Here is a 23,337-nt window from a genome sequence, read left to right on the forward strand (position 1 = left end):
GCAAAGCAGAGACAAGATCTCACTCCCCTATCTGTCCTTGCCTCCCCACTTCTCCATACAAATGTAAAGTTTTCTAGACTCATGAGGCTTCATATATATGAAATCTCTCATCATCTATCTCTCCTCCACACTAGACCTCAGAACTGGGTGTGACGGAACATGTTGAAGGAGATCCCTGTAAATTTGCTTTGTGGTCTGGACGAACACCATCCTCAGACAATAAAACAGTGCTGAAAGTAAGTCTTTTCTGCTTGTTTTCTTTGCCTTTAGAGCTACTAGTTGAGGCCTTGGGAGCACTAAATGAAAGGTCAGTGTCTTCCCTCCTTGTATTCGCATGGCTTCCATGTCTGTCAGCAGGATCATCCCTGCATCAGGAGCAATTCAGCTGTAAGGCCTCAGTAAAATCAAGACAGTGCACTTGTGCAGCCTTGCTGAAATTGCATCTCCTCTTGCAGCCTGGGTTGAGCAGCTGCAGACTGACACAGGGCATGTCTCAGGGTGTTTGGCTGGGAGGTGTGATTCTCTTAGTCCTTTGCCACTGGGCTTATCGACAATCAACCTATTCCTCAAACCTCCAGAGATGACAGCCTTTTCTGTCAAGTCAGTTTCTAATGAATTCATGTTCTAGTTATTTTGTCTGAGGAAATCCCAGCTGTGCACTGATGACCTATTTCCCCTCCACAGAGCATGCCGTATTGCTAGCATTAAATATATTTATCCAGAGCTTAGCTGCTTTACTGTTGCTTGCCAAGTAGGTCTGGTAAAAATACCTCAGTTCTCCTGGGGTTACCAGGTACTCCAGCAGCTAAAACAATACAGCAGAGAGGAGAAACAGTTAATCATGCATTTTCATCAGCCAACCACGATTCTTCTGCATAGGAGGTGACATGCTGGGAATATGATAACATGTCTGTCTTTCTGCCTTGTGGAACTTTAGGCATCCAGTATTGAAACAAAACAGGAATGGATCAAAAATATCCGGGAAGTCATTCAAGAAAGGATTATCCACCTGAAAGGAGCTCTGAAAGAGCCAATTCAGCTCCCCAAGACACCAGCAAAGCAGCGAAACAACAGTAGAAGGTAACCTCAGTCATTCCATACAACCTGAAATCACTAGTGTTTTCTTGACCAACAGCAGTGTAGTGTCTGTGGGCTTTTGACTGGATTCACTTACTTTTTCTTACTGTAGTCAAAAGCAGTTTTGATCATCTTTGTTTTATTATATGTTGTCTTGGCAGATGTAGCAAGAAAGCTTTTCTATGCTATACATAAAAAGGTCTTTCATTTTAGTCTCCAAAGTATTGGAGAGAAATGAACAGTAAAAATTCTTGATAGTCCAAGGTTATGTTTCTTTCCCAAGTAGAATTTACTTCTACGTGTTTGAGTATTAACAGATTTTTTTTTTCCCAGTTTGGCATTTTTCAATTGTTTGACGATGAAAATCACAGTTGGTCATGATAATATATTTCTGTGGCGGAGAATCTGTGTTTCATCATCAAATACAAACTCATTTCAGCCTATGAAGTAATATTAAAACTTTTTTGTCAACTTCTTTGAATCCTGGATTAAATAGAAACTATAGAAAATGAATTGTTCTTTTGCTGTCGTGCTGGCATTCCAAAAGCCACCTGTAACTTGAGCGTCTTCATTTCCTCATCAAGTTTTATCACTGTCTTACTTCAGGCTGTGTTATAGAGGCATCCAAAGCATGAGTAACCAAGGTCACCCAGGACATCTGTAGCAAGGCAGAAATCCAGTTGTTTCTTCCTGGGGACGTGAACCAATTCAAGAGTTTTCTAGTAAAGAATGGGGATCTTAATTTTTTTTCTTTGTCCTTAAATATGTATTTTGTATTATTTAAATGTTTATTTTGAAAGACCATTAAAAATTTAGGATAACTATATCTATACAGCAAAAGGGAAGAAAATACCCTCTGTTAGCAGACTCAAAGAGGTAGACTTGTAGAGCTCTACACTGTCTTTATTTATGTTTGTGTGGATATCATTTTTATGGCTTAGTATTAAATTCCTGAAGAAGTGGTTCCTGTGAGACAAGAGAAATACCCCTTCCTTCAGTGTCACAGGTAGCCTGGGCTGAATGGTTTTGATTAAGGGAGAAATCTAATTGAAGGAAAATTTCTGCCTGACACCCTCATTACAGAGATATTTCTGAACACCAGAGTCTTCTGTGCTGTAAATATGCAGGCAATGGCCATCCTGTTTCCAGCAACTAACGTTGTGATTATGTGCTAATCCCAACCCTATGGCTGAGGGTGACATCATTTTAAATTGCAAGCTACATAGCAGCATGGGTTGCATCAGTGAGGTAATTTTAGCACAAAGCCAGCTCTGGCACGCTGACTCGGCACTTCTCAAATCCACCTATAAAGTTGTGCACATTCCAAAGTGGTGTGTTAAGTAAGTGTCGTTGTTTCCCTATTATGTCTTTTGCAGAGATGGAGTAGATGATGCAGACAGCCAAGGAGATGGCAGCAGTCAACCTGACACCATTTCCATTGCATCCAGGACATCACAGAACACAGTGGACAGCGATAAGGTAGGACTGAAATGTGAAAATACACTGCAGCTAATCGCTCCCGGAAAAATGTAACTGAAGAGCAGAATAGAAGGCAAAATAAAGCAACCTGTCTTCTACTGAGTGAGTTGAAACTTGTATTCCCCTATGCTAGGCTATTAAAATCCAGTCTGTTTCTAGGTGCTTGTCAGTACTGTTTTACATGGTAACATCTCTATTGCTGCAACTTCTTTGTGGTTAATATACAGAGGTTGAATTGGCTCTGAAGAAACACAGCCCAGAGCAACCGTTTCTTCCCTAGTAGAACTTGCTCTGTGGGAGCCAGCTTCTGAATCAGCAAACAGTTGGTTATGTTCCATATTTGCCCTCTGAGCTAAAATCAGTAGTTTGTTGGAGGGAATACAGGTGCTTACACACCAATTAATTCAGCAAAATTGGGATCCTGGCTGGTATTTTGAGAGCCTGGGAGACCTACCCTTTCCAGAGACTGTGATTCTGGACCCCTCTCCTCGCGGACATATGGTGGAGCATATGGATGGCCCCGAGACGCGCTAGATTCTGTTGGAATGCTGCACGCTGTCGGCACGTATGTACTTGTCATTTTACTTATCAGACGATCTGAGTCCAGCTGATTCCCAGCTCCACTAGGATGGCTGACTTGAATTTGTCACCCTGATACTTCCAACTGTGGTCTTCAGCTGAATCAGCAGTTGGCGGTACGAGTAAATGGGCTGTTAGTAATAATTTATCTTAGCTACACTGTGGGGGTTTGTCATATCCACTGAGAGAATGACCATATTCTCTTAATGTGTTGTTTTGAAATTGTGTGTAATTTGCAAAAGGATGAATTCTGCATAATGATTATGGATTTGTCAGGGCTTTAATTATGCTGCCGGTTACACAGGGTAGAAGGGTGTCTTCACAAAATCAGAATTCAAGTTTATGGTTGTAATATTCACAAGTAAAGTTCAGTGCAGATGTTATTTTGAAAGCTGGACTCAGAAATAGGAGTTAATTACAAATAAATTACTTTTGTAAGACCACCTGTTGTATTTATCTTAAAGGCATGTTCCCATGCTTTTGCTTTTTTTGACCAGTAGCGTGCATTAAAAAAGCATTTATCCTCACAATCCAAAGGCCACTGTAATGTATGCAAATACTTTGCCTGATGTCAAAGAAGTGTTTTCTCATGTCTTCAATCCACACGGACTTGTGCTGCTTTTCCATGTTTTTCACATTTATCATTCCTGAGAAAGGCCCTGACTTAGTGAGTACTTGAGCTCATGCTTAATTTTAAGCATTCGCATAAGCTTCGCTTGTTTGCCCCAAGCCCATTGACTCAGTTGCATGAATTGTGGTAGAAATGCAAGGTCTACGTAAGATGCTCCATGTTGCATGCTGTAGCTGCATACAAGATCTATAGTGCTGACAGCACAGGAAACGATCAGGCTGTACCCTGAATGACAGCCCATCATAGCAACAGTTGGTTTAAGGATGCAAGAGTGGAAAGGGTTATAGGAGTTTCTATCCAAAAACCTTGTTTGAACTGAATGGCGAATGTGTATGAGATAAATTGAGCGCCAAAATTGTTACCACTGGGAAAAGGCTAAATCAGTTCTAGGGTTGTGTCATGGGGTTTTATTTTTTTAAGGTGGGTAGGTTCACTTGCTTACTTAAGGCTCTCTGTGTGTTCGTATGTCCTTATATACATTTAATGAATAGAAACAAATTCCAGTGTACAGCTAAAGCTTAAATATACATGTGTTTTGTTGAATCTGGGCAACTAGTGTATCATCCTTGGATAGAGAGGCAGTTCCTGCTGAACAGGTTTCTTATTGTCACTGATGCTAATGCCAGACTACTGTGGAGAATTTAGCCCCCTGAGTGCTGCATTACTGTGTCTTTGCTCCAAGGAAAATTAACTCCCCGCATTGCTTTATAGTTCTCTCTCAGTTTTTCTATGCAATGTTACCCAAATTAATGACAGATGGAGCTGACTTGTCTTACTTCCCATTGAAGCGGCATGGTGGCACACCTGCGTTCAGTCTCAGTTCAGACATCAGTTCTGATGCTGTTTGCACAAAGCCCGTAGCACGTGTTAGCGTCTGCTGTGGGGGGACTCTGTGTTAGCAGATCCCAAAGCTGTGCAAGGACAAGACGCAAGACTCGCAGTGGCGATGTTTCACCACATGGGAACAATTCACTGTCAATCCAAGTTATTTTATTCTCCAACTCTGCAATGGGACTTTTTCCTTCAGTGTGTAGTTGTGCTTATCTTCTAGGATGGTCTGAGTGAATCATGTTAGACTGGGAAGATTTATCTTCTCACATAGACTAGTACTGAGTTATCAGCATTGGAAGACTGTACCATATCATGCTCCCTGGCTAAGGTTTCTTGGCACAGGTGGTAGCACTTGGTAGACACTGTAACATAATTAACTCATGTGGTACTGATAACAGCACCGACAGGTAATATGTTCAGCAAACAGTGGTTTCCCTACCTATATAACTTCAGCGTTAGTCAGCAGAGTTATTCGAAGGAGCTCAAATTCAGGCTGAGCTTTTTGACGGCTTTAGCCTCCATGGGTGACCTCTGTGTGCCCCAGTGAGATCTCCATCCAGAGGAGCCAGGAGAAAGAGCTCCTACCTTTAAAAACTCTGGCTGTTCACAGCAGCCTCAGTTACAAACGCAGGCAAAGAGCTATGCAGTGCCAGCAGTGTGCCAGGATGGCAGCAGATGAACCCTGCGCTGGGACCATCTATGTATTAACTCAGTGCCAGAAACAATTCCCAAGTAACATTTAAGAGTTGATATTGCTTTCTGAAGGCAAAAGAATTCAAAGATTTAGCTGACACACTTTGTCCTTTACCTAAATCTTGCTATTACTGCTATTACCGTCTTTTAAATTAAATACCTGTTTAAGTAGTTCCTTAAATCTGGATCTTAGTCCTTAATATCTTTAATTTTCTTGGACTTTTCTCTCAAAAATATAGAAAGCAATTATCCCTGGGCTCAAACATTTCATTTTCATAAAATGCTGTATAGTAGAAACACAGGCTTCAAGTAAGGTCTGTAGGTCTGCACCTTTGTAAAAGAAAAGACAGAATGTACAAAATATTTTTTTTTCCATTTGCAATCTATGACTTTTTCTATATTCAATCTATAATCTAAAATATTTCATACACTGAAAAAGAATTACTCAGATTGTCATTTGGGAAAGTATTATGTAGAGGGAAAAAGTGGGTTCATGAACTGTACGCAGTGCTAAAGAATCGATAGATAATGAATACTGCTACAGTAAGTGTAATTCCCATTGAGCATCCAAGTCAGGTCCTAGGTAACCGACTATGCAAAATTTCTTCATCCTTTTCCAAAAGGCAAACTAGACGGCTTTTGTTCTATACAGTAAGCCCTCTTCAGCATGCTATCCAAAAACCTCTCCTGGGGGAGAAATCCTTGCCCTATTCAATTCACGGCAGACAGGATTTCAGTCTTTATATTTGGATTCGAAGCAGTGGGGAATTGCATAAAGAAAATGCTAGCACGCAGGGCATTCTCATTTGTTAAGCCCATTGATCTACTGGCTTGTGAAACAGCTGTTTCTGGCGATACTGGTCCATCTTCTAATGGCTTTTTTGTGTGTTGGCTTTTGCAGAATGCTGAGGAGAGCAGTTTTCATTTCCTCCTATTGTTTTTGGATGGGGAAAAAAGCTCTGAAATGTGAACCAAAAAATTTTTACTCTCTAAAAATAAATATACACGATATACTTTTATCTTTTCCATTAGATACTGGACTCAGCTCATCTTTCAGCAGTCATGAGACTGAGATCTTGACCTCTTCCACATCGGTGGTATTATATAAAATCTGGAAATAATCATTTTTCTAATTGAAGGTAATTGGTATAAGAAGGAAGATTTTAGAATTAAGACTTGTTGGAACAAGTCACCTGGGGGCGGATTCTCTTTTCTTGAAAGTCTTCTACTCGAGGCAAAATAGCTTTCTCCCTAGTGATGTTGTTACTGAAGCAGAAATAAGCGTCTGAAAGCTTCGGATTCTTCATTAGGAATAATTCTCAGTTCCTTGGAAGTTTCCTTTCCAAGTAACACAGATATGAGAAGTGCCTTGATCCCCCACTTTCTTCCCTGAGGCTACTAATCATTTTGGGCTTGAACTCCATAAAGTTGTGCACCAACATGCTGCATGTTTTTCTAAATAGGTAGTATTTCCCTAAACTATGGCCTAGTGATAATATGTGCTGATTAAAAAAAATTGACTTGAAGAGATTTCTTCCTCCAACCTATGTATTTTACTTTCAGTAAATTAGATTCGATTCAGCAACTATGAGTTTCTAAAGGGCAAAGGAAAGGATTGATTTGGTCTTATTTATGGCAGTGTTGTTGTGGTTATTCTGCACTGGTCCTGTCCAGGTGAGTGATGTGCCAGAATTCAGTAGCGTGTTGTGTGGAGTGCTGCTCTCTTACAGTGACTGATGAATTATGGTACCACAAGTAAAATTAAATTTATGTAATAGAAAATGACTGCTGTTAAGTGAATTTTTCCCGTGAAGATATGATAAAGAAAAGAGGAGTGAATTATGACCCCAGAGGATATATTTCTATTGCTTGGACGCTGCCGAGCATTAGTGCCCTCACCTGTGGAAAAGGGAGAACATGATAGCTAGCAAAGGAAATCCTGACATAAAATATTTTGGCACTTTAATTAGCCTTCTTGAGTGCTCACTAGCTATAGGTTGTTAATTCTTTTCAAGATACTGTCATGTAGTAGCAAAATGTTTATCTTATCAAGGAAATGAATTGTTCAGCCATGAGCTGACCTCTCTCTATCTCTCTAATGGTTGTGTCTTCAAATTTCCTTAGGCTTTGTGAGACTGCCTCTCAATTCTTGCTCTAAATCTTGTCTGGGACCCCTGTAAATTCAACTCTTCCTTGGGAAAATATACAAATATATATATACATATATACAATCTATCTTTTTTTACTGTGAATGGCTCCGTGAAACTGAGGTCATTGAAGTGACACTTGAAGCTGATAAAATAAGATTATCTCTACTGGCAATGCCTTCTTTGACGTGAACTTGCCCTTCTAATCATTCATGCTCAGTAATATTACTGTGGAACTTCCCCCCCACCCCCCCTTTCCTGAGTATAAGTAAGGAATTTCCCTTTGCTTCTGTATTTCTTACCAGGAATGCAGTACTGCCAGCATCATTAAATGTTCCAGCTTTTGAATTGCAGGGCTGTACTTGCTGGTCTCCATTCAAGATTTTTCAGACTTCTGGAGAAAAAAACTTGAGGCTCTTGGCGTGATATATAAGACACTCAAACAGACAAGGTTTAAATTACACCTTTAGATTTCCAAACGAGGCCGTCCCAGGACTGAAGTGCTACACACGCCTTATTTGATTCGTTGTGCAAAGGTGCACAGGCACTCAGAGAAAACTGAACCCCAGATGTGATCCAAATAGTTAAAAATGTCCCTTGCTCAGAGAGTCAAGGCCTGTGCTCTGCCTTGGTATAACTTAATCTCTGTTTTGGAGACTTGGATGATAGGTCTCACATTGCCTTTTTTTGTGTGGATACACTGGTCACTATGACTTGCAGCTTTACAGGAATTTACCTGCCTGTGATCAGCAAGTGGAGTCAGCCGACAGCTCTTTTCTTGGATTTATAATGCATGTAGCACAGGATCTCCAGCTCCTCAGCACAGGTATTAATATTGGCACTGCCTACAACACAAATCTCCCAGGACAGTTCTGGGGGCCTTTGGCCCTTTTTAACTCTGAGAACTTTGAAAAAAATGGACTTTGGTCTTCCCTGGATTGGAACCAGATTTCATAACAAGGGAAAATGTAATTCTTACCAGCCTTGGTTTTCAGCCAGTTTTAATCCTGGCTTGAATTATGTGTGATCTGTCTTTTCCGGCACCCATTTCTAAATCTAACAAGGAGACGATCAAGAGGTTTACTTCTGAGAAGTGATCTGTCAAGGGTGCAAGTGCTGCTGAGAGTAGGGACATTTGTTTTCTGTTGTTGCCAGCAAGTATTTGCTGTAGCTGTGGGTGGAGGCAGTACTAAAGACAGGCTGTCTTGTTTCAAAGAGCTTTCTTAGAAAAGGAGTATATGTTCTTTTGAAAAACAAAGTAAAACATGAGCAGCTGCTTTTAAAACATCACACTTGCTGCAAGCACTTGCAAACTTCATAGTAATTCCTCAGGAACTTTGTCTAAAGTTCTGACTGTGTAGTGGAGCTTTATCCATTTCTTCTTGTATTGCATGCCTGCACAATTCCCCCCATATCTACCTGAGAGATGATGACAGTGGATGAATTTCACCAAAGATCTCCTTTTTTTTTATCTGGTAGTTGAATTTCAGGAAGAAATTTCCCAGAGATTTGACTGTTTCACACAACTCTGGCTTTATCGCTGTGAAAATACAGCGAAGCCAAAACAAAAGAAAAAAGGTGGCACAAGCTTTGCAAGGAGTTCTTTCTTTCTCACCTGAAGACTTTAAAAAGTAATATGGATAGTGTCAGATTTTTAATTCTAAGATATATATATATAAAAAAAATAATCCCAATGTAATTGTTTCTAATGTGCCTAGTGCAGTGTGAAAGAAAAAAAAAAAAACCACAAAAACCACCCCAAAATCAAAACAAAACAACCCCCCCCAAAAAAAGAAGAAAAAAAAAAAACAACAAAAACCACAAACCAACCAAAAACCAAACAAGCTGCCTATGGAGAGTTCCTGCCTGTGGAGAGTTTGCTGACTGTGGAGCAGCCTGTGGTTTCATTTCATGAACAAAAATGAATGAATATCTGGAAATGTGCAATATCTGGAAATGCAGAACATCTGTAGTGGCCATTGGAATAGAAATCATATTGTTCATTGGGTAATATTCCCGGGAAATAACTTCATAAAAGGCACGCATGAAATTTGCCATGCATCTTAATTATCTCAGCTGGGATTTCTGAAAGTGTTATTGAACTTTAGTGGGACGTCTGCTCTCAAAATGCTTGGATGCAATTCTGTCCCTAAAGGAAAGCCATTCCTCTGGTGGTCTGTGAAGGGTAACTGGTCAGCACTCACAGGTTTATTTCCAGAACAGTGCAGAAGCAGCAGATATTTTCTTAGCACCTCTCCCAGCTTTTTATTTGCAGCTATAAATAACTGCAGATAGGAATCCAGATTCAGCTGGGTGATCAGATGCTGAGAAGAGATCCAACTGAAAGTCCCTGAAAGTGCAGTCCTAGGGAAAGAGGTTCTTCAAAGATTTCTTTTCAGCGTTTTCCTGCATGAATAACTGGCAGTTACATCCAAGGCAGAAAAAGTACACTTCACTTCTTTTATAAAGTGCCTTATTTTGTAAGTTTTCCATTCTGTTGTGATCCATTTCATAAAGAGCATTTATTATTGATTTTCATAGATTAAGTTTTTTATTTAGGAAATAAGAATCCCGATTCAGTGTGCTTTCAGTCTTACTCTAAGATCATTTCAATCTAGTGCATCTTTTGGTGGAAAATAAGTAAATCAGTAACATTTGAAAATATAAGTCAAGTCCCTCTACGATAAAACAAGCGTATGGGACTCCTTCAGGCTGAAGGTCTCCTGAGAACGTTGTAGTTATGAATACCAAGGGTCAACAGAGACATGCAAAGGTACTTAAATGTGATTTCTGTGGCAGCCCACTTAATGTATCCTTTCTATTCCTGCAAGCAGTGTGAAACTCAGATTCTGTACTAATGTGCTGACGAACACATTCCCCTCACAGGCACAGAGCATGCAGCTAAAGGTTGTCTTAGCTGATACAACGAGTAACCTCAATTGACAGTAAATGTGGTATCTCTCAATCACAAGACGTTTCTGAAGAATATGTGATCCTGCTGTAATATTAAAGTGTACAGGAATAAGGTGCAGAATGCTGCCCTTGTAAAGATGATTGAAACTCAGCTGTGGACTACACTATGGCATTAAATGACAGGAAATAAATCATGCTCTGTATCAATAAATCTATATTACCAAACAATAAAAAAAAGTTTTGATATCTGCTGCAAAGAAAGAGCATGTTTAAGTTATGGGATGTTTAAGTGAATCAGTTTGATGTAATCAAAACAGAATAGGAAGGAAGGAAATGCAGTAAAATCCCTATCTGTCTTTCAAAGGCACCACCAACCTGAGTTTAGTACATTTTAAAATAGAAGGATTCAAATAAATTATTGATTTGCACAGAAGAATTAAAGGATATTCTGTTTTTCAGCTCTAAAGAGAGACCAGCTGTTGTGTGACTTTTATAAATGTGCTGTGATTTTCAAAGAACCATATGTCAAAGATTTGCTGCCATTTATGTTAGATTAGAAACTGTGTGGGACTTCAAATGGCAGAGGATTTTCTAGATCTGGATTGATCTTTGACTGAATGGGAAACAGTTAATGTTGATTCATGTTAGTCAAAAATAGTATTTTTTTTCCAGCAAGATTCTGTCTGTAATGGTTAGACAAAAATACATATTAAGAGATCAAGTGGCTGAGTTCCTTTTTCCTCTAAATATATGCTAATGAGAGAGCAAGCTGAACTGTAAGTCATTAAAGGCCATTTCCTCATTACTGCTGATCAAAATTAACATTCAGTGACCTGCAAATTATTCACTAATTCCTTCCCTTTCTCCTCATGAAAAATTCCTTTTCACTTTTGTTCATGCAGTTGTTGCACAACTTAGAATGACAATACCAGGCTGTGACACTGGTGGGGGGATTCCTCGGGCTGCCCTCAGACTTACTTCCCTCGTCACGTCTAATGAGGGCACACCGGCACTTGCCGAGTCCTACGGTCTGAAAGGTCCAAGCACCACTTTTCGAACAAGCCTACTCAAGACATGAAATAGATACTCCTGGTTCAGCGTCATGCCATTTTTGCAAATTTGCCTGTTGATAGAAGGGACAAAAAGGTTAATTAAAAGTGAGAAGAATATGTGGTCCCCCCAAATGAGGACATAAAGAGAATAGGAAGCGTCCATCAGTATTTTGGAGTTGTCCGTACCATTCTTGGGGCAGGCTCTAGTCATCTAAAGTGCTAGACTTAGAAAGAAAGGAGTAAACAGGATTCCGAACTTGTTTTAAAGAAGAGGTCTGGAGTTTTTTATTTCATCTCAAATTCTACCTTCCATGTTGTCATTAAGCAAGAAACTGTTCCTCATCTAAACCTGATTATTCTCCTCCTGTTCTTCAAGGAACTTCAGTTCATATTTATTTATCCTGTGCTGTTGTTTTGAGTTGTTTCTGAGGTTTCGTTCTGGTGATTACAGTATGTTTGTTTGGTTTGGCTGTACAATATTAAATATATCCCTCTGGAGGAACAATATGTTTTCTTGTTGGCAAAGATTTTTTTTCCTTTTAGAATTCATCATTTTTGTGTGGTTAATGCTTATTAGCTGTAAAGTGCCGCGTTTGTTCAAGAAACTTAGAAAACCTTGGAACGGCATGGTTCCAGCTATAAAGGGCATATAGGGATAACACAGAACAACTGTCTAGAAAGGAAGAAAAGTTTAAGTGTGATCAGAAATTAGTGTTAAGAACAGGTCTTTGAGCAACACTGTTAGAGTTCATTGATCAAGGATGTTAGAGGACATGGGAGATCATCCAAGTTCAAAGCTAGGATTAGCAAGAGGTTTGATATTGGAAACAAAACTGTGTGTGAAGAAGGGTAGTAAGGGGAAAGAATTGCAAATTCCCTTTTTCTTCATATAGGGGATCAAGTCAGAAAAACACAGATCACAGCCAATATTTACAAGAACACCTTTAATTCAGGAGTGGAGGGTTTTACTGGTGTGCAGTAGCTCTTAGGTGTTCAGAAAGTCTTGGAGCGTCCTTTCAAGTGTATATGTATATTTGCATGCAATCGTCACTACCACCTTGGTTGTAGTCTGAGTTATACAACCAGTTGTTGATGCTAGTGTGTGCTGGTGGCCTTGTCTAGATTTGGATGACTCTTGGTGCACTGAATTTATCAGTTCCTGGGGAAACTTGTCTCCAGAGCTGATCAGTTTTGGGGAAAATTTCACAACCCTCCATTTCAGCTTGTATTTTTCCTCTCTTCAGTTTGCGGTCTGCTGGTAACCATTTCTCCATCCAAAACTGTATATAAAACCTATATAAAACTCATTCACACATTCTCATGTGGAAGAGGCATGGCCTCATAAAAGGTGCAATGCCTTATTATGGCCAAAGGGAGCAGACAGACAATGAGTTAATTGATTTTAACTCTTTGAGCAAGGCCACATCTACCTCAGTCTTTGTGTGTTGCCTGGTCGAGTACAGTTGTGAGCGTGAAGGACCATGAAGCATCACAAGAACTTAGATACTGAACTGGGAGGCAATAGGAGGAGGCAGAGGAACACAGAGGGCAAGCCACAGGGAAGCACAGAGCTGGGCAGGCAGCTGAGGGAGGTTAGAGCTTTCGTGAAAAATGCAGACATTGGATGTGAGGGGACCAGAGGAAGAGATCACACCACACAATGTATCATTATTTTGATTTCTCTTAAACCACATGCGTGCCTTAACTACTGGCAACCTACAGCTGAGATACAGACATCCAAAGCTTCCCCCAAGCCTCGGTTTCCAGAATCACAGTGCTGCTGCTCTCCAGACCAATATTCTTTTTTCTGTTTGGATCTTGCATTAATTTAAAACCCACCAACAATCAAAATCAAACTCACTCTCCTCAAATGTGTGTGGGCGAGAAACAGAGGGGTGTGAAATGTATGGTGCAACTCCACAACCCCTTTTCTCCTTGGGTTCATTTTTCCTGACACTACAGCATCACTTCCTGACCGTACTTGCAAATAAACAATTACTGAAAGAACATGGCTGGACCACACATGCGTATTTTCCACTCGCGTGGACAAAAGCTGTGTGTCGGCTGGTGGTTATTTATTTTCACAAGAGGCGGTTGGGTTTGTTGTCGTGTCTTCAGGGCACCATCTCTCGAGGTGCTGAGCCTTCTCAGCTTGCAGAGGCTGCAGGAAGAATTGAGGGTGGGAACCTGCTGTGCCCCACAGGTCTCAGGCCTCATTTGGCGTTATTACTTCTGAAAGTTTTCCAGTGTTGATATTTACTGCGTGATCTTGAGGAGTCAATAGAAAAGGACAGCAGGGGGTCTACCCAAGGGAAGGAACACTTTCCTTAACCAAACCATGTGATGTTTCTTTAAAATTGGAGTTGGAGTTGTTAAACCATCAGATTGAAGTGTGACATTTATATAGAGAGAAGAAAGTAAATTGAAACGCACATAAAGAAACTTCAGCTTTCTGGCTTGCTACAGATGATGCAGTGAGAGCTGATTTTTGTACAAATTTAACTAATTCTCCTTAGAAAGGTAAAGGGCCACATTCTGCATCTGTTGCTACCTATAAAATGGGAGAAGTGGCAGCCAGCTGGCTGGTCTCTGCCTTCACAGCTAGGCACAGAAGATCCTCCGCTGTGCAGGCTGCCAGCGCGTGCTGGGCCACTTGAAAGGCTGACAGCACCCCGTCTCTGCTACCCCCATAGCTACCCAGCAGCAGACCCACCCCGGGGACACCTTCCCCCAGCTCTGTACTGGCTTAAGCAGCTGCTGGCGGCAGGCTACAGGTTCATGGATCACCTTTTGTTGCTCAGCCATTGTTTTTATTGCAATGGCTGAGCAGAGCATGACTACATCCCCCCTCCCTCTGTGGCCGAAATATAACGGGGGTGTGCACCACGCCTTCAGGGCTGGTTCTTGTGAGTTATCCTTAGAAATCTCTGAGGTTTTGTATTCTTTCAGAGGTCTTGGTCTCAATGCTACATACAGAAACACTCTTCCATCTCTGAAGTTTTGCTGCCTCCCCAGGAACTGAACCTTTGCTACCTTTCACCTTTATGAAACATCTGCCCTTAAAGCTTTCTTGGAGAGAAATTTCAGGACTGAGAAAGGACTTTAAAAATCAAACCTTTCTCGAGCTCATCAAGTTGCTCCTTTATGCCCCTCTCATTGTGTGATGCCTGTGTGTTATTTATGAGTACTTGGTTGCTTATTTCCACAAAAAAGATAACATTGTTGAAGCTGAAATGCAATTAATTATGTGATACTGCAAAGAGGGAGGAAGGGGAAGATAAGAGCTGTTGCACTGGGTTAGGCAGCTGCTAGGTCAGAGATGCAAGGCAGAAAAGATAAGTCATTTAAGGAAGTTGAAAGAAAACAGGATGAAATATAAGTCAGTTTTGTTTCACCAGGTCAAGGAAACCACCTCACTGTGCACCAGATGAATATCTGGCTCTGAGCATCTTGTAGCTCCACATCAGCCCTTCAGGAATTCATTGACTGCTCGGGGTTTTGTTTCAGTAGTAGCAGGATTTGTCTCCAGCCTTTGAACAAAACACTTTCCTTTTGAGAGGGGAGGGACATAAATGAATAAAACTAGTTCAGTAAGAGCTGGGCTAAAGCGGACGTCTTCTAAACAAATACACAACTTATTTTCCATCTGCTGGTTCCCAGTTCTTGGTTGCTGTGAGAGAGAAAGAGCATCAATGCTGTGTTTCAGCAGAACCAGGATGTGCCTCCCAGGGTGCAGATCTGAAAGGCGGCCGCTTACATCCATGAACCCGGCATTTTTGTTGATAGGAGTAATATAGGAACTGCTAAAATTGATCCTAGTGAATGAGGGCTTTCCTTTGCATTTCCTCATGTTATGTCTGATAAATTCCCCAAATAATTCTTCTGGGCATCCCATCCCTATGTAAAGACTAAGCCTAAGTGACTTAATAGGATAAGTGCTCTATAAAGCAGCTCTGTAATATTTTAGTTGTCTTTTTTCATTTCAGTAACAAGCATAAGGGAAGCTAATGTCCCAGTACACAGGGGTTTGCAATCACCATTAATTGAGATAATTCCCCTCATGGAAACAATATAAAATACCATCACAAGAGCTAGAACACTTTTCTAGCTTTTCTTTTTAATCACAACAGATTGGGTGTCTCTTGCTAAATTTCTTTGTGCTATAGAGGAGAAAATAAATCTAGCAAAGAGAAGTGATTTTAAATCCTTAAGATAAACTCTTGATGGGGACAATAAAGGAGCGATTCTGAGTGTCTCATGGCAGCATCTATATGATGGAGGAAAATGAAATAAAATCATGGCAACTTTTAGCAGTTTAGCGAGTATTAAACGAGTCCTGAACAATGGCAGAATTAGGTAGTTTTTACCATTTTCACATTGTCATCACTAACAGGAGAGGTCTCACTTTTCATTCTATTTTGATGGTAAATCCTGATTTAACAAATATGCAGACAAGCTGCAAAAGAGCAACTGACTTCACTTGCATGGCATGTCTATCTTATATTCTGTATTCATAGATCTCAAAGTCTACTGCAAAGCAGTTGGAGTCATTTTATGGCTGAGAAAACCATGTCACAGAGCAGTGATGTGGTTTGCCAGAGCTCACACTGCTGCCCCAGCATGAAGAGAAGTTCTGTTTCAGTCCCACTTTGTGCCGAATCCACTGGGCACCTTTTCTTATGGGAGATCAATGGACAGTATTTGTTCAGAGACACATTTATGGTAGTACAATTCAAAATGTCATTTGTGTGCATCTTGTCTTCTCCACCTTCAGTTTGGCCTGAATTAGTCAGCCAAATTTATCTATTTTCATTATTCAAACTCTAGTTAGGCCAAACCTTCAGAGGCATGGTTCGCATTTCTGTTTTGAGAGACAAATTTGGCCCGTTTCAGGAAGGATCAGATAGCTGCCCCGTCTGGAAACAAATTACCTGCTCGAGGAACGTTAGTGTCCACATATTTAGGACCCATTAAAAGCTAAAGGTGAGCCACAAAATTATATCTGGATCCAAATGCTTATTTTCCCAAGAAAAGTGATTCAGCTTTCCATAACTGGGACTGAGCAGCTATGGAAGCAACTAGCAGCAAGGTTAGCAAGGCAGGAGAAGAGAGCGTTCCTACTGAATCTTGAGCAAGTGATGGGAGGCTTGGCATCCCATACCAGTGACACCGCATGTGACCCATACAGCAAAAATTAGAAATAGATTTTCTATTTTGCATTGTTGGAGGAAGGGCAATGAACAGTGAATCAGGCTGCGTTTAATATAGTCAATGATGGACAATGAACCGTGAGGGGGGCTTTTAAAATCCATGTTGAAGTTTTTCGTCAAGGTAGAATTTCATATGAAATTTCTTGCCTTACTGCTTGAGACAGAGCTGAAGTCATGTGCTTACCTGCGTTTACCTGTGTGACAAGCTGTCAGGTTTGTAGAGGCTGCCAGCCACCATCGATCCACCACGAGGGCTGAGAGAGAATCACTTGCCATGTCCTACTTTTTTTTCCAGGCACTTTATGTTCTTAAGAAAGTGCTGGGCAAGGTTTGGTTTGACACTTTGTAGGTTTATCCAGAAGTCTGTAAGTGTAGCAAGAACCTTGTTTTGTTCCTGGAAGCATTTTTGAGTTGGGGGGGAAAAAAGCCTCTCTGGGGCTGAATGCCAGGTTACAAATGAAATGTGCTGTAAGAATGAGAACATGCAAAGGAAGGAGAAGCCTTTAAAAGGCCACTTTAATGTTATTTCTTCTTTCTTTTCAAAATGCAGAAGCAGCTTGCAGTGCTCAGAAGCTCTTAGAATCTGTTTTTCATGTCTTTAAAACATACAGCAGTGGAGATAAATACATTGGTTTGTTTTTTAATGAAGTGAATCTTGGAACTGGATTTGAAGGTTTGCTACAAACTCTTCTATTTAAATGCTTTCTTATTTATGGCACCATGCTTGGAATGTTATACATAGCATTATCTGACTATTAACTCTTACAACAAGATGGATTTTAGGATTAAATAAATTGTGTGCATTCCTTTTAAATTGCCAGAGCCAAAAGGGTTAGGAGTGTTAGATTATCCAGCGGCAGCCACTCCCCCTGCATAGCCCAGTGGCGTGGTACAGCGGCAGTGGCGGCTGGGCGGGAGGGAAGAAGCCGCTGGAAGCAGCAGTTGGATGTGGAGCTTGAATTGCACATCCTCTACTCACCGCATAGGGTAGGTGGCCTAACTGTTTCCCGAGCAGCAGGCAGAGAGAGGGAACGGTAGCTTTGATTCAGCACAATCCAAGCTCAGTGCTGGGTGTATATTTATTGTCCTTTGCAGACAGTGAGATTTGAACCTTATGTGCTTTGTTTGCTAAGTTGTGGTCAGTATTACAAGTTACTTTTTTGCATTGCCAGGTTATAGCCAGCACTATGAGCTGGTGTAATGTGCTGACCCAAGTGATTATTCCAGGAGCTGTCGGAGGGGCAGCGTGTGTGACTGGTCACACTTGTCTTCTGGGTGCAGAAAAATAGATGTTTTTTCATTCACTGAAATATAGCAAATACAGAACTCACTCATGTAAAAGTGTGGTGTAAAAGTAAACATACAAGCTGTCTTGGATATAGCTGCCCATCACACCTGTGTGCTCCCACTCCCACTTTTGGAAACCAGTTACGAGCCCAGGCCAAACCTTATCCCTTTTAAGCATGCGGGGACTGACTTCAGTGGGACCTGAATTTGCCTCACCGCTCAAGCAGGTTATTGCTTTGAACCTTTATGCTTGAAATTGGAGAGTTTTATGAGCCTGATGCAGGCTTTGAGCCAACGCTAATCTTTTAGTCAAGCAAGGAAGAGTCATGTTTTTAGATGCAAGGATTAAACATTTCCTTCCTGCTGTCCCACCTGTGTCCATTGAAGAGTGTTAATTGCATAAAGAGCTGCTACCATTTACAGTCAGCTGTTCCTTGGAACAGTCATCTTCTGTACACCCCTCTCCAGCTTCCGCTAACGTGTGTTCTTGGGTGATTAAGTCTTACGCAAACAAACTCTTGACTGGGTGATCATTTCCTTACCTGATTTCTCATATTCATGTGTTATTTGCCTGTCTGCTGCATAGTGTGCAGTGGTTCACTCCATCTTCAGGGTTGGTTTTTTTAAGAAACAAGTGAAATTTCCTAGCCTTCATTTCTTCATGCATCTAGGATGTAAGATTCAACCTCTTTGTTGCCAGGAACTTTGTTCACTGATGCCAATTAGTCAATGAAGTGCTTTTATCCCACCATCCTGTTTTAATTTCATCCAGTGTTCTGGCTGGATGAAATAACCGGCATGGTTACTCAGATTGGGATGGCTCGGTTGTACCTGCAGGCAGAGATGGTTTTATCACAAAGTGTAATCAGGCAAAGATACATGATTTATCCTATTTTATTGACTTCAATGTCAATTGAAGTGTCATTGTTGAGTAAGGCTTCTGTTTTAAGGGAAAGGTAAAGGAACAGGAAGAGGGAGGACAGTAAATAATGAGCTGCTCAGTTCCACAGAAATGACAAGAGATGTGAATTTTAATGAGAGAACTAGCAGAAGGAGGAGAAGGTATCAGGTGAACCTCTCTCTTACGTTAGTGAATAAATGAGGTGCATTTCAGAAAAACAGGCAGTGGGAACAAGTGATACTGTGACTTTCTGGTCTGTTCTGTAGACTTGAAGAGTAATGGGACTATTTTGTCTGAGGTTACCTGTAAAATGGAGAGCACGAGGTACTTGTGACAGCCCTTTGGTCTGACCACTGTGGTTGGTACTTTGCAAAGATCAGAAACGCTGTCAGGCAGTGTGACTGGGTAGCAAGAGGTGGGAATGAGGACTCATGCCTAAAGAGGAAATGTCGGGGAGCGGGAGAATGGGAACAGCAGTAAAGCCTAGAGGCTGAGACGGGGAGAAGAGCAGGGAGTGAGGGCATGTGGAACAGCCCCAAACAGCAGATGGGAGTCCCTTGCAGAGCAGAGGGTTGAGCAAAGCCCCACCAGGTCTACAGCCCTCTGGCAGACTGGCTGTGCCCAGGTGGCCCAATGTGTCTTGCTTGCCTGAGAGGAGCCTGGTGAGAGCAACCCGTGGCAAAGGGCCTGCTGACTTGATCGTCCAGGGGCAGCTGAAGAGGAATCTAACACCTCCCAAGGATACCAGGCAGCCTGTTGGCTGAGATTCCTTCTCTAGAAATGAGATGGTATCACTTAAAGATGCATTTTGTGCTGTTGTGCTAATGTCTTTTGCAGAAGAGTAGGAGAAATGGTAGAATACTGTCTTTTGGAGTTGGCTCCTTGCAAGCAAATTACAGACCATGAGTAATGAATGCATTTGACAGCAGAGCTTTTGATTTTACAACACATTCATAACACCTTGGAGCACTTAATACCTTGTTAACCCAATTAGCATATGCTAAAACTGCCAAAGCAATCTGAATAGCTATTAATCACATGCCAAACTGTCCAAGATCATGCTTTGTTATTACTGCAGAGGCAGCCAAGGGTAGATTGGGACAGAAGCATCTTTGAATGTCTAAATGCACATGCAATTGGTTACAGTAAAGCCAAAGAATACAGAATCAGAAATTGATACAATAAAAGAAGCCATCATACCATAGACTGTCTTGCCTCATAGGCAGTGGGAGACCTGTAGTAGTTTAAGTGGAAGTCACTTATCCTGAAGCTGTAAAAAGAACCCTAAATGATTTGAGCTGAGCAATCACTGACAGTACTGTTCCATCCCGTAGGCTGTGCAGGTTTTTTCTGGCATGTCTCAGAAAAAGGAAGCATTAGCTAAACATGATTGCAGCATGCAAGCAAACACACTTGTATCTATGCTTGCACTTACGTACTTGTATTGAGCAACTTCAGATTATACCCATCGTGAGTCATTTTCAGTCTGTAGGCTTCACAGCTAACAGTAAAGAACAGTTCAGCTGTCAGGCACGGGTGATCCTTGACCTCTGTTGCAAGACAGCTTTTAAAGGTGTTAATGTAATGGGACCATTTGGGCCTGTCCAGAAGGAATGAGACAAGGGATGTGTGTCACAAATAGGCTGCTTTACTGTGTCCATTAGGGAGCTGCTTTCTGTTCAAGTCCCTTATGTAGCAGAGTCTCTTATGCTAGAAGGATTGTCTCACAGTAGTGAAAACTGAGGTGGTTTCTAATGACATAGTAATGAGTATCTTTGTTCCTGCATGAGGTATAAATAATACAAAATATCTGAGAAACCTTCAGAAATTGCATTTGACCTAAAAATGAAAACAGCGAGAGGGTTCGTAAGTGTCAAATCATTCCACTTCACCTGTGACTTGATGAAGAGATTGCCATTCTCAAAGTCTGCTACGTCTCATTTTTAGTTAACACAACAGAATTGCAAACCTGGTATATTGACTCCAGGAATAACAATGAAACTACAAATAAAGAGTGTGAGTTAACAATGGATGAAATCAGGTTCATGTAAATAATGCCAGTTAGCACCTGTTTATAGAAAATAAAATTAAACTAGGTTGGTAATTTTTTATGGGGTTATAATTCAGCTAATAGAGGAAATAGTGTCTCAGTGATAGACTTTTGTGAGCATTTGATTTGGGCCACATGATATTTTTACTAATGAAGCAGAAAAATAGAAAATAAACATGGCATGTATTAAATGAATTGAAACATGGCTAGTTGGCAGATATAGATATAAATAGAATTATTAGAGGGCAGGCAGGTTTGTAGAGAAATCCTGAAGAGATTTGTCCTTCCCCTTGTGAAAGGAGAAAGTTTTTAACTTCATTTTCTAAGGAATCAAGGTTTTCTTTCATGTTTTCCACATCTGTTTGTGCTCTGCCCTCTAGTAACTTTTGTACCCATTGGACAAATTGGAGGCAAATTGACAGAAGCATCAGTGTAAGGATAGGGAGAAAGACCCAGAAGCTGCTCTAATTAGGAGAAATGCAGTAGTATAAACACATGTATTTATGGACACACACATTACTACAGAATCCGCATGGCTGAGAGACCTCATAGATGCTTGAGCCTCAGAAAAAGCTTCCACTGTAGCTGGAGACTGACCATACCAGCCCAAATCTGCACGAAGCTGGGCTGCACTGGTTCTTCTCCATGAGGACTACTTATTATCCATGAGAAACTCAAAAATAAAGTATGCCACTAATGCCTGTAGCGGGCTGAGCAGTCAGGAGCAAAGAGAACAGCCTGCTGATGCCAATAGCTTGGTAAGCTTGGTGGCAGTAAACAGGACAAGTCCTAATACACGCAGATCTCATCGTCGTGGAGGGACGCATTTCAGCCACACTTGTAGGCACAGGGGTTAGCAATGGTGTTGAGGAGACTGGTGATGTCACCAAAGTCGTGGTGGCTTTTGCATTGCTAGAAATGTGCTAATCCAAACAATTTTTCTTGCAAAAAAATACCCACTAGTTCAAATGCAAGTTGTACTTGGTCTCATGAAAAGGTGGGAGCACTGTCCCTGTTTCCAAGACACAGAAGGGATATAGGAGAGTGAAGCAATCCAAGTTAAACACTGGACAAGAGGCAGAGTTGGAGTTAAAACCAAGATCATCTATATCCTGGGCAGTGGCCTTCTGCTAGGTTATTTTAGCTTCCATATCTGTATGTTCCCATCTTTAGGCAGCAAACCAATCCATGTGAACATAAAAAAAGCACCTTCCTTATACGAAAGTTCGTAACAGCGTGGGAGACTCAGCACTCTTGAGACATAATTATGCTCTGCTCTCTTGCTAATACTTTAAGATTTTAATTATTTTGAAAACACATCTGTAACAGCACATACAAGAGCAACAGGGTAACAATAACAATGAAGTTGTGTTGTGTTCTTGGTATAAACTCTTTGGTTTGGGGTTTACAATTTATGTGTTCTGGAACCGGATTATTGCCTCATAAAACAATGCAGCTGCCTTTTCTCATTTAGTTAGCCATCCATTTTTATTAGGGTGCTCTATAGAATGCCTGCAATAATATTATAAAGGTGCAGAAGGTTCATTATTTCACAACAAGTGGCTAGCCAAGACCATTATTATTTTTACAACAGCCGGGCTTGCTATTGAAATATAGTTTTGATTATAACCTTTTTTTCCTCCTCCCTCTTTCTCTTTTTTCCTACCGAAAGCAGAGATGTGCAATTGTTCCTTTTCAGATTGCTTTCCACTGCCCCACAAACATGTCATTTTCAGTGAAATGGGGGGATTATAATGGGGACAGATCAGTGATAATGCATTACTGGAATACAGCCATCCCCAAGAGAGCTTATAATAATATCCAGTCTTCCTAAGCTTTAAAATCTGCAGTTTGGACAGCCTATAGCTCTAATATGGAATCTCGTTCTGAATTTTCCCTGCACTCACAATTCTTTGATGCTCAATTATTGTTTGGGTTCTCCCCTCCCCGTCACGTTGCCATGACAACTGCCGTGCATAAAATCCAGCGCTCAGACAATACAGCCACTGCTTTAGAGGGGCTCCAGCCTCATAAAAGTTGAAATTGTTGCTCAAAGAGATTACTGAAGATTAATGATTCTGCTCTGAGCACTGCAGACCAAATTTCTGAAAATCATGGTAATTAAATAAAAAATATATGCAGGCGATGTGTTCTCCAAGTCAGGAGTGTTGACACCTGCTGGGAGCGGCAGAGTTACTGTAAATCTGTGGTAAAAACATCTGTGGGTATTATTCCTGCATATAGGTTCTTCACACTAAATAGCTACGGTGTTTAATTAGCTGTGGTGGTTTTCCTTCGCCTGTTTTGTGGTTGTAAGTTGAAGGTACTGACCCGGGCTTGCCGCTGGGGCTGGAGCAGGTTGGCTTGTCCCGGGTTGGTGCTGCGTGCCGTGCCGGTTCAGCCTAATGGCCCCGTTGATGAGAGCAGCGCTCCGTTTCCTGCCACCAGCCTGTCGTAATTTCATGGGCACGTTGCTGGTCGTAAGGA

The 23,337-nt window shown here is 41.1% G+C and overlaps 1 protein-coding gene across 7 annotated transcripts in view; it reads left to right on the forward strand.

The window, feature by feature from the left end:
* Positions 1-23,337, forward strand: part of KALRN (kalirin RhoGEF kinase) — a 515,104-nt gene that overhangs the window by 374,888 nt on the left and 116,879 nt on the right. For all 7 annotated transcript variants that reach the window (XM_075757089.1, XM_075757095.1, XM_075757087.1 and 4 more), the window contains exons 31-33: positions 135-236; positions 938-1,080; positions 2,454-2,556. In XM_075757089.1, the coding sequence (XP_075613204.1) occupies positions 135-236; positions 938-1,080; positions 2,454-2,556 (348 nt within the window). The remainder of the gene's footprint in view (positions 1-134; positions 237-937; positions 1,081-2,453; positions 2,557-23,337) is intronic.

This window comes from Balearica regulorum, chromosome 6, assembly GCF_011004875.1.
Source record: "Balearica regulorum gibbericeps isolate bBalReg1 chromosome 6, bBalReg1.pri, whole genome shotgun sequence".
Classification (NCBI taxonomy): domain Eukaryota; kingdom Metazoa; phylum Chordata; class Aves; order Gruiformes; family Gruidae; genus Balearica; species Balearica regulorum.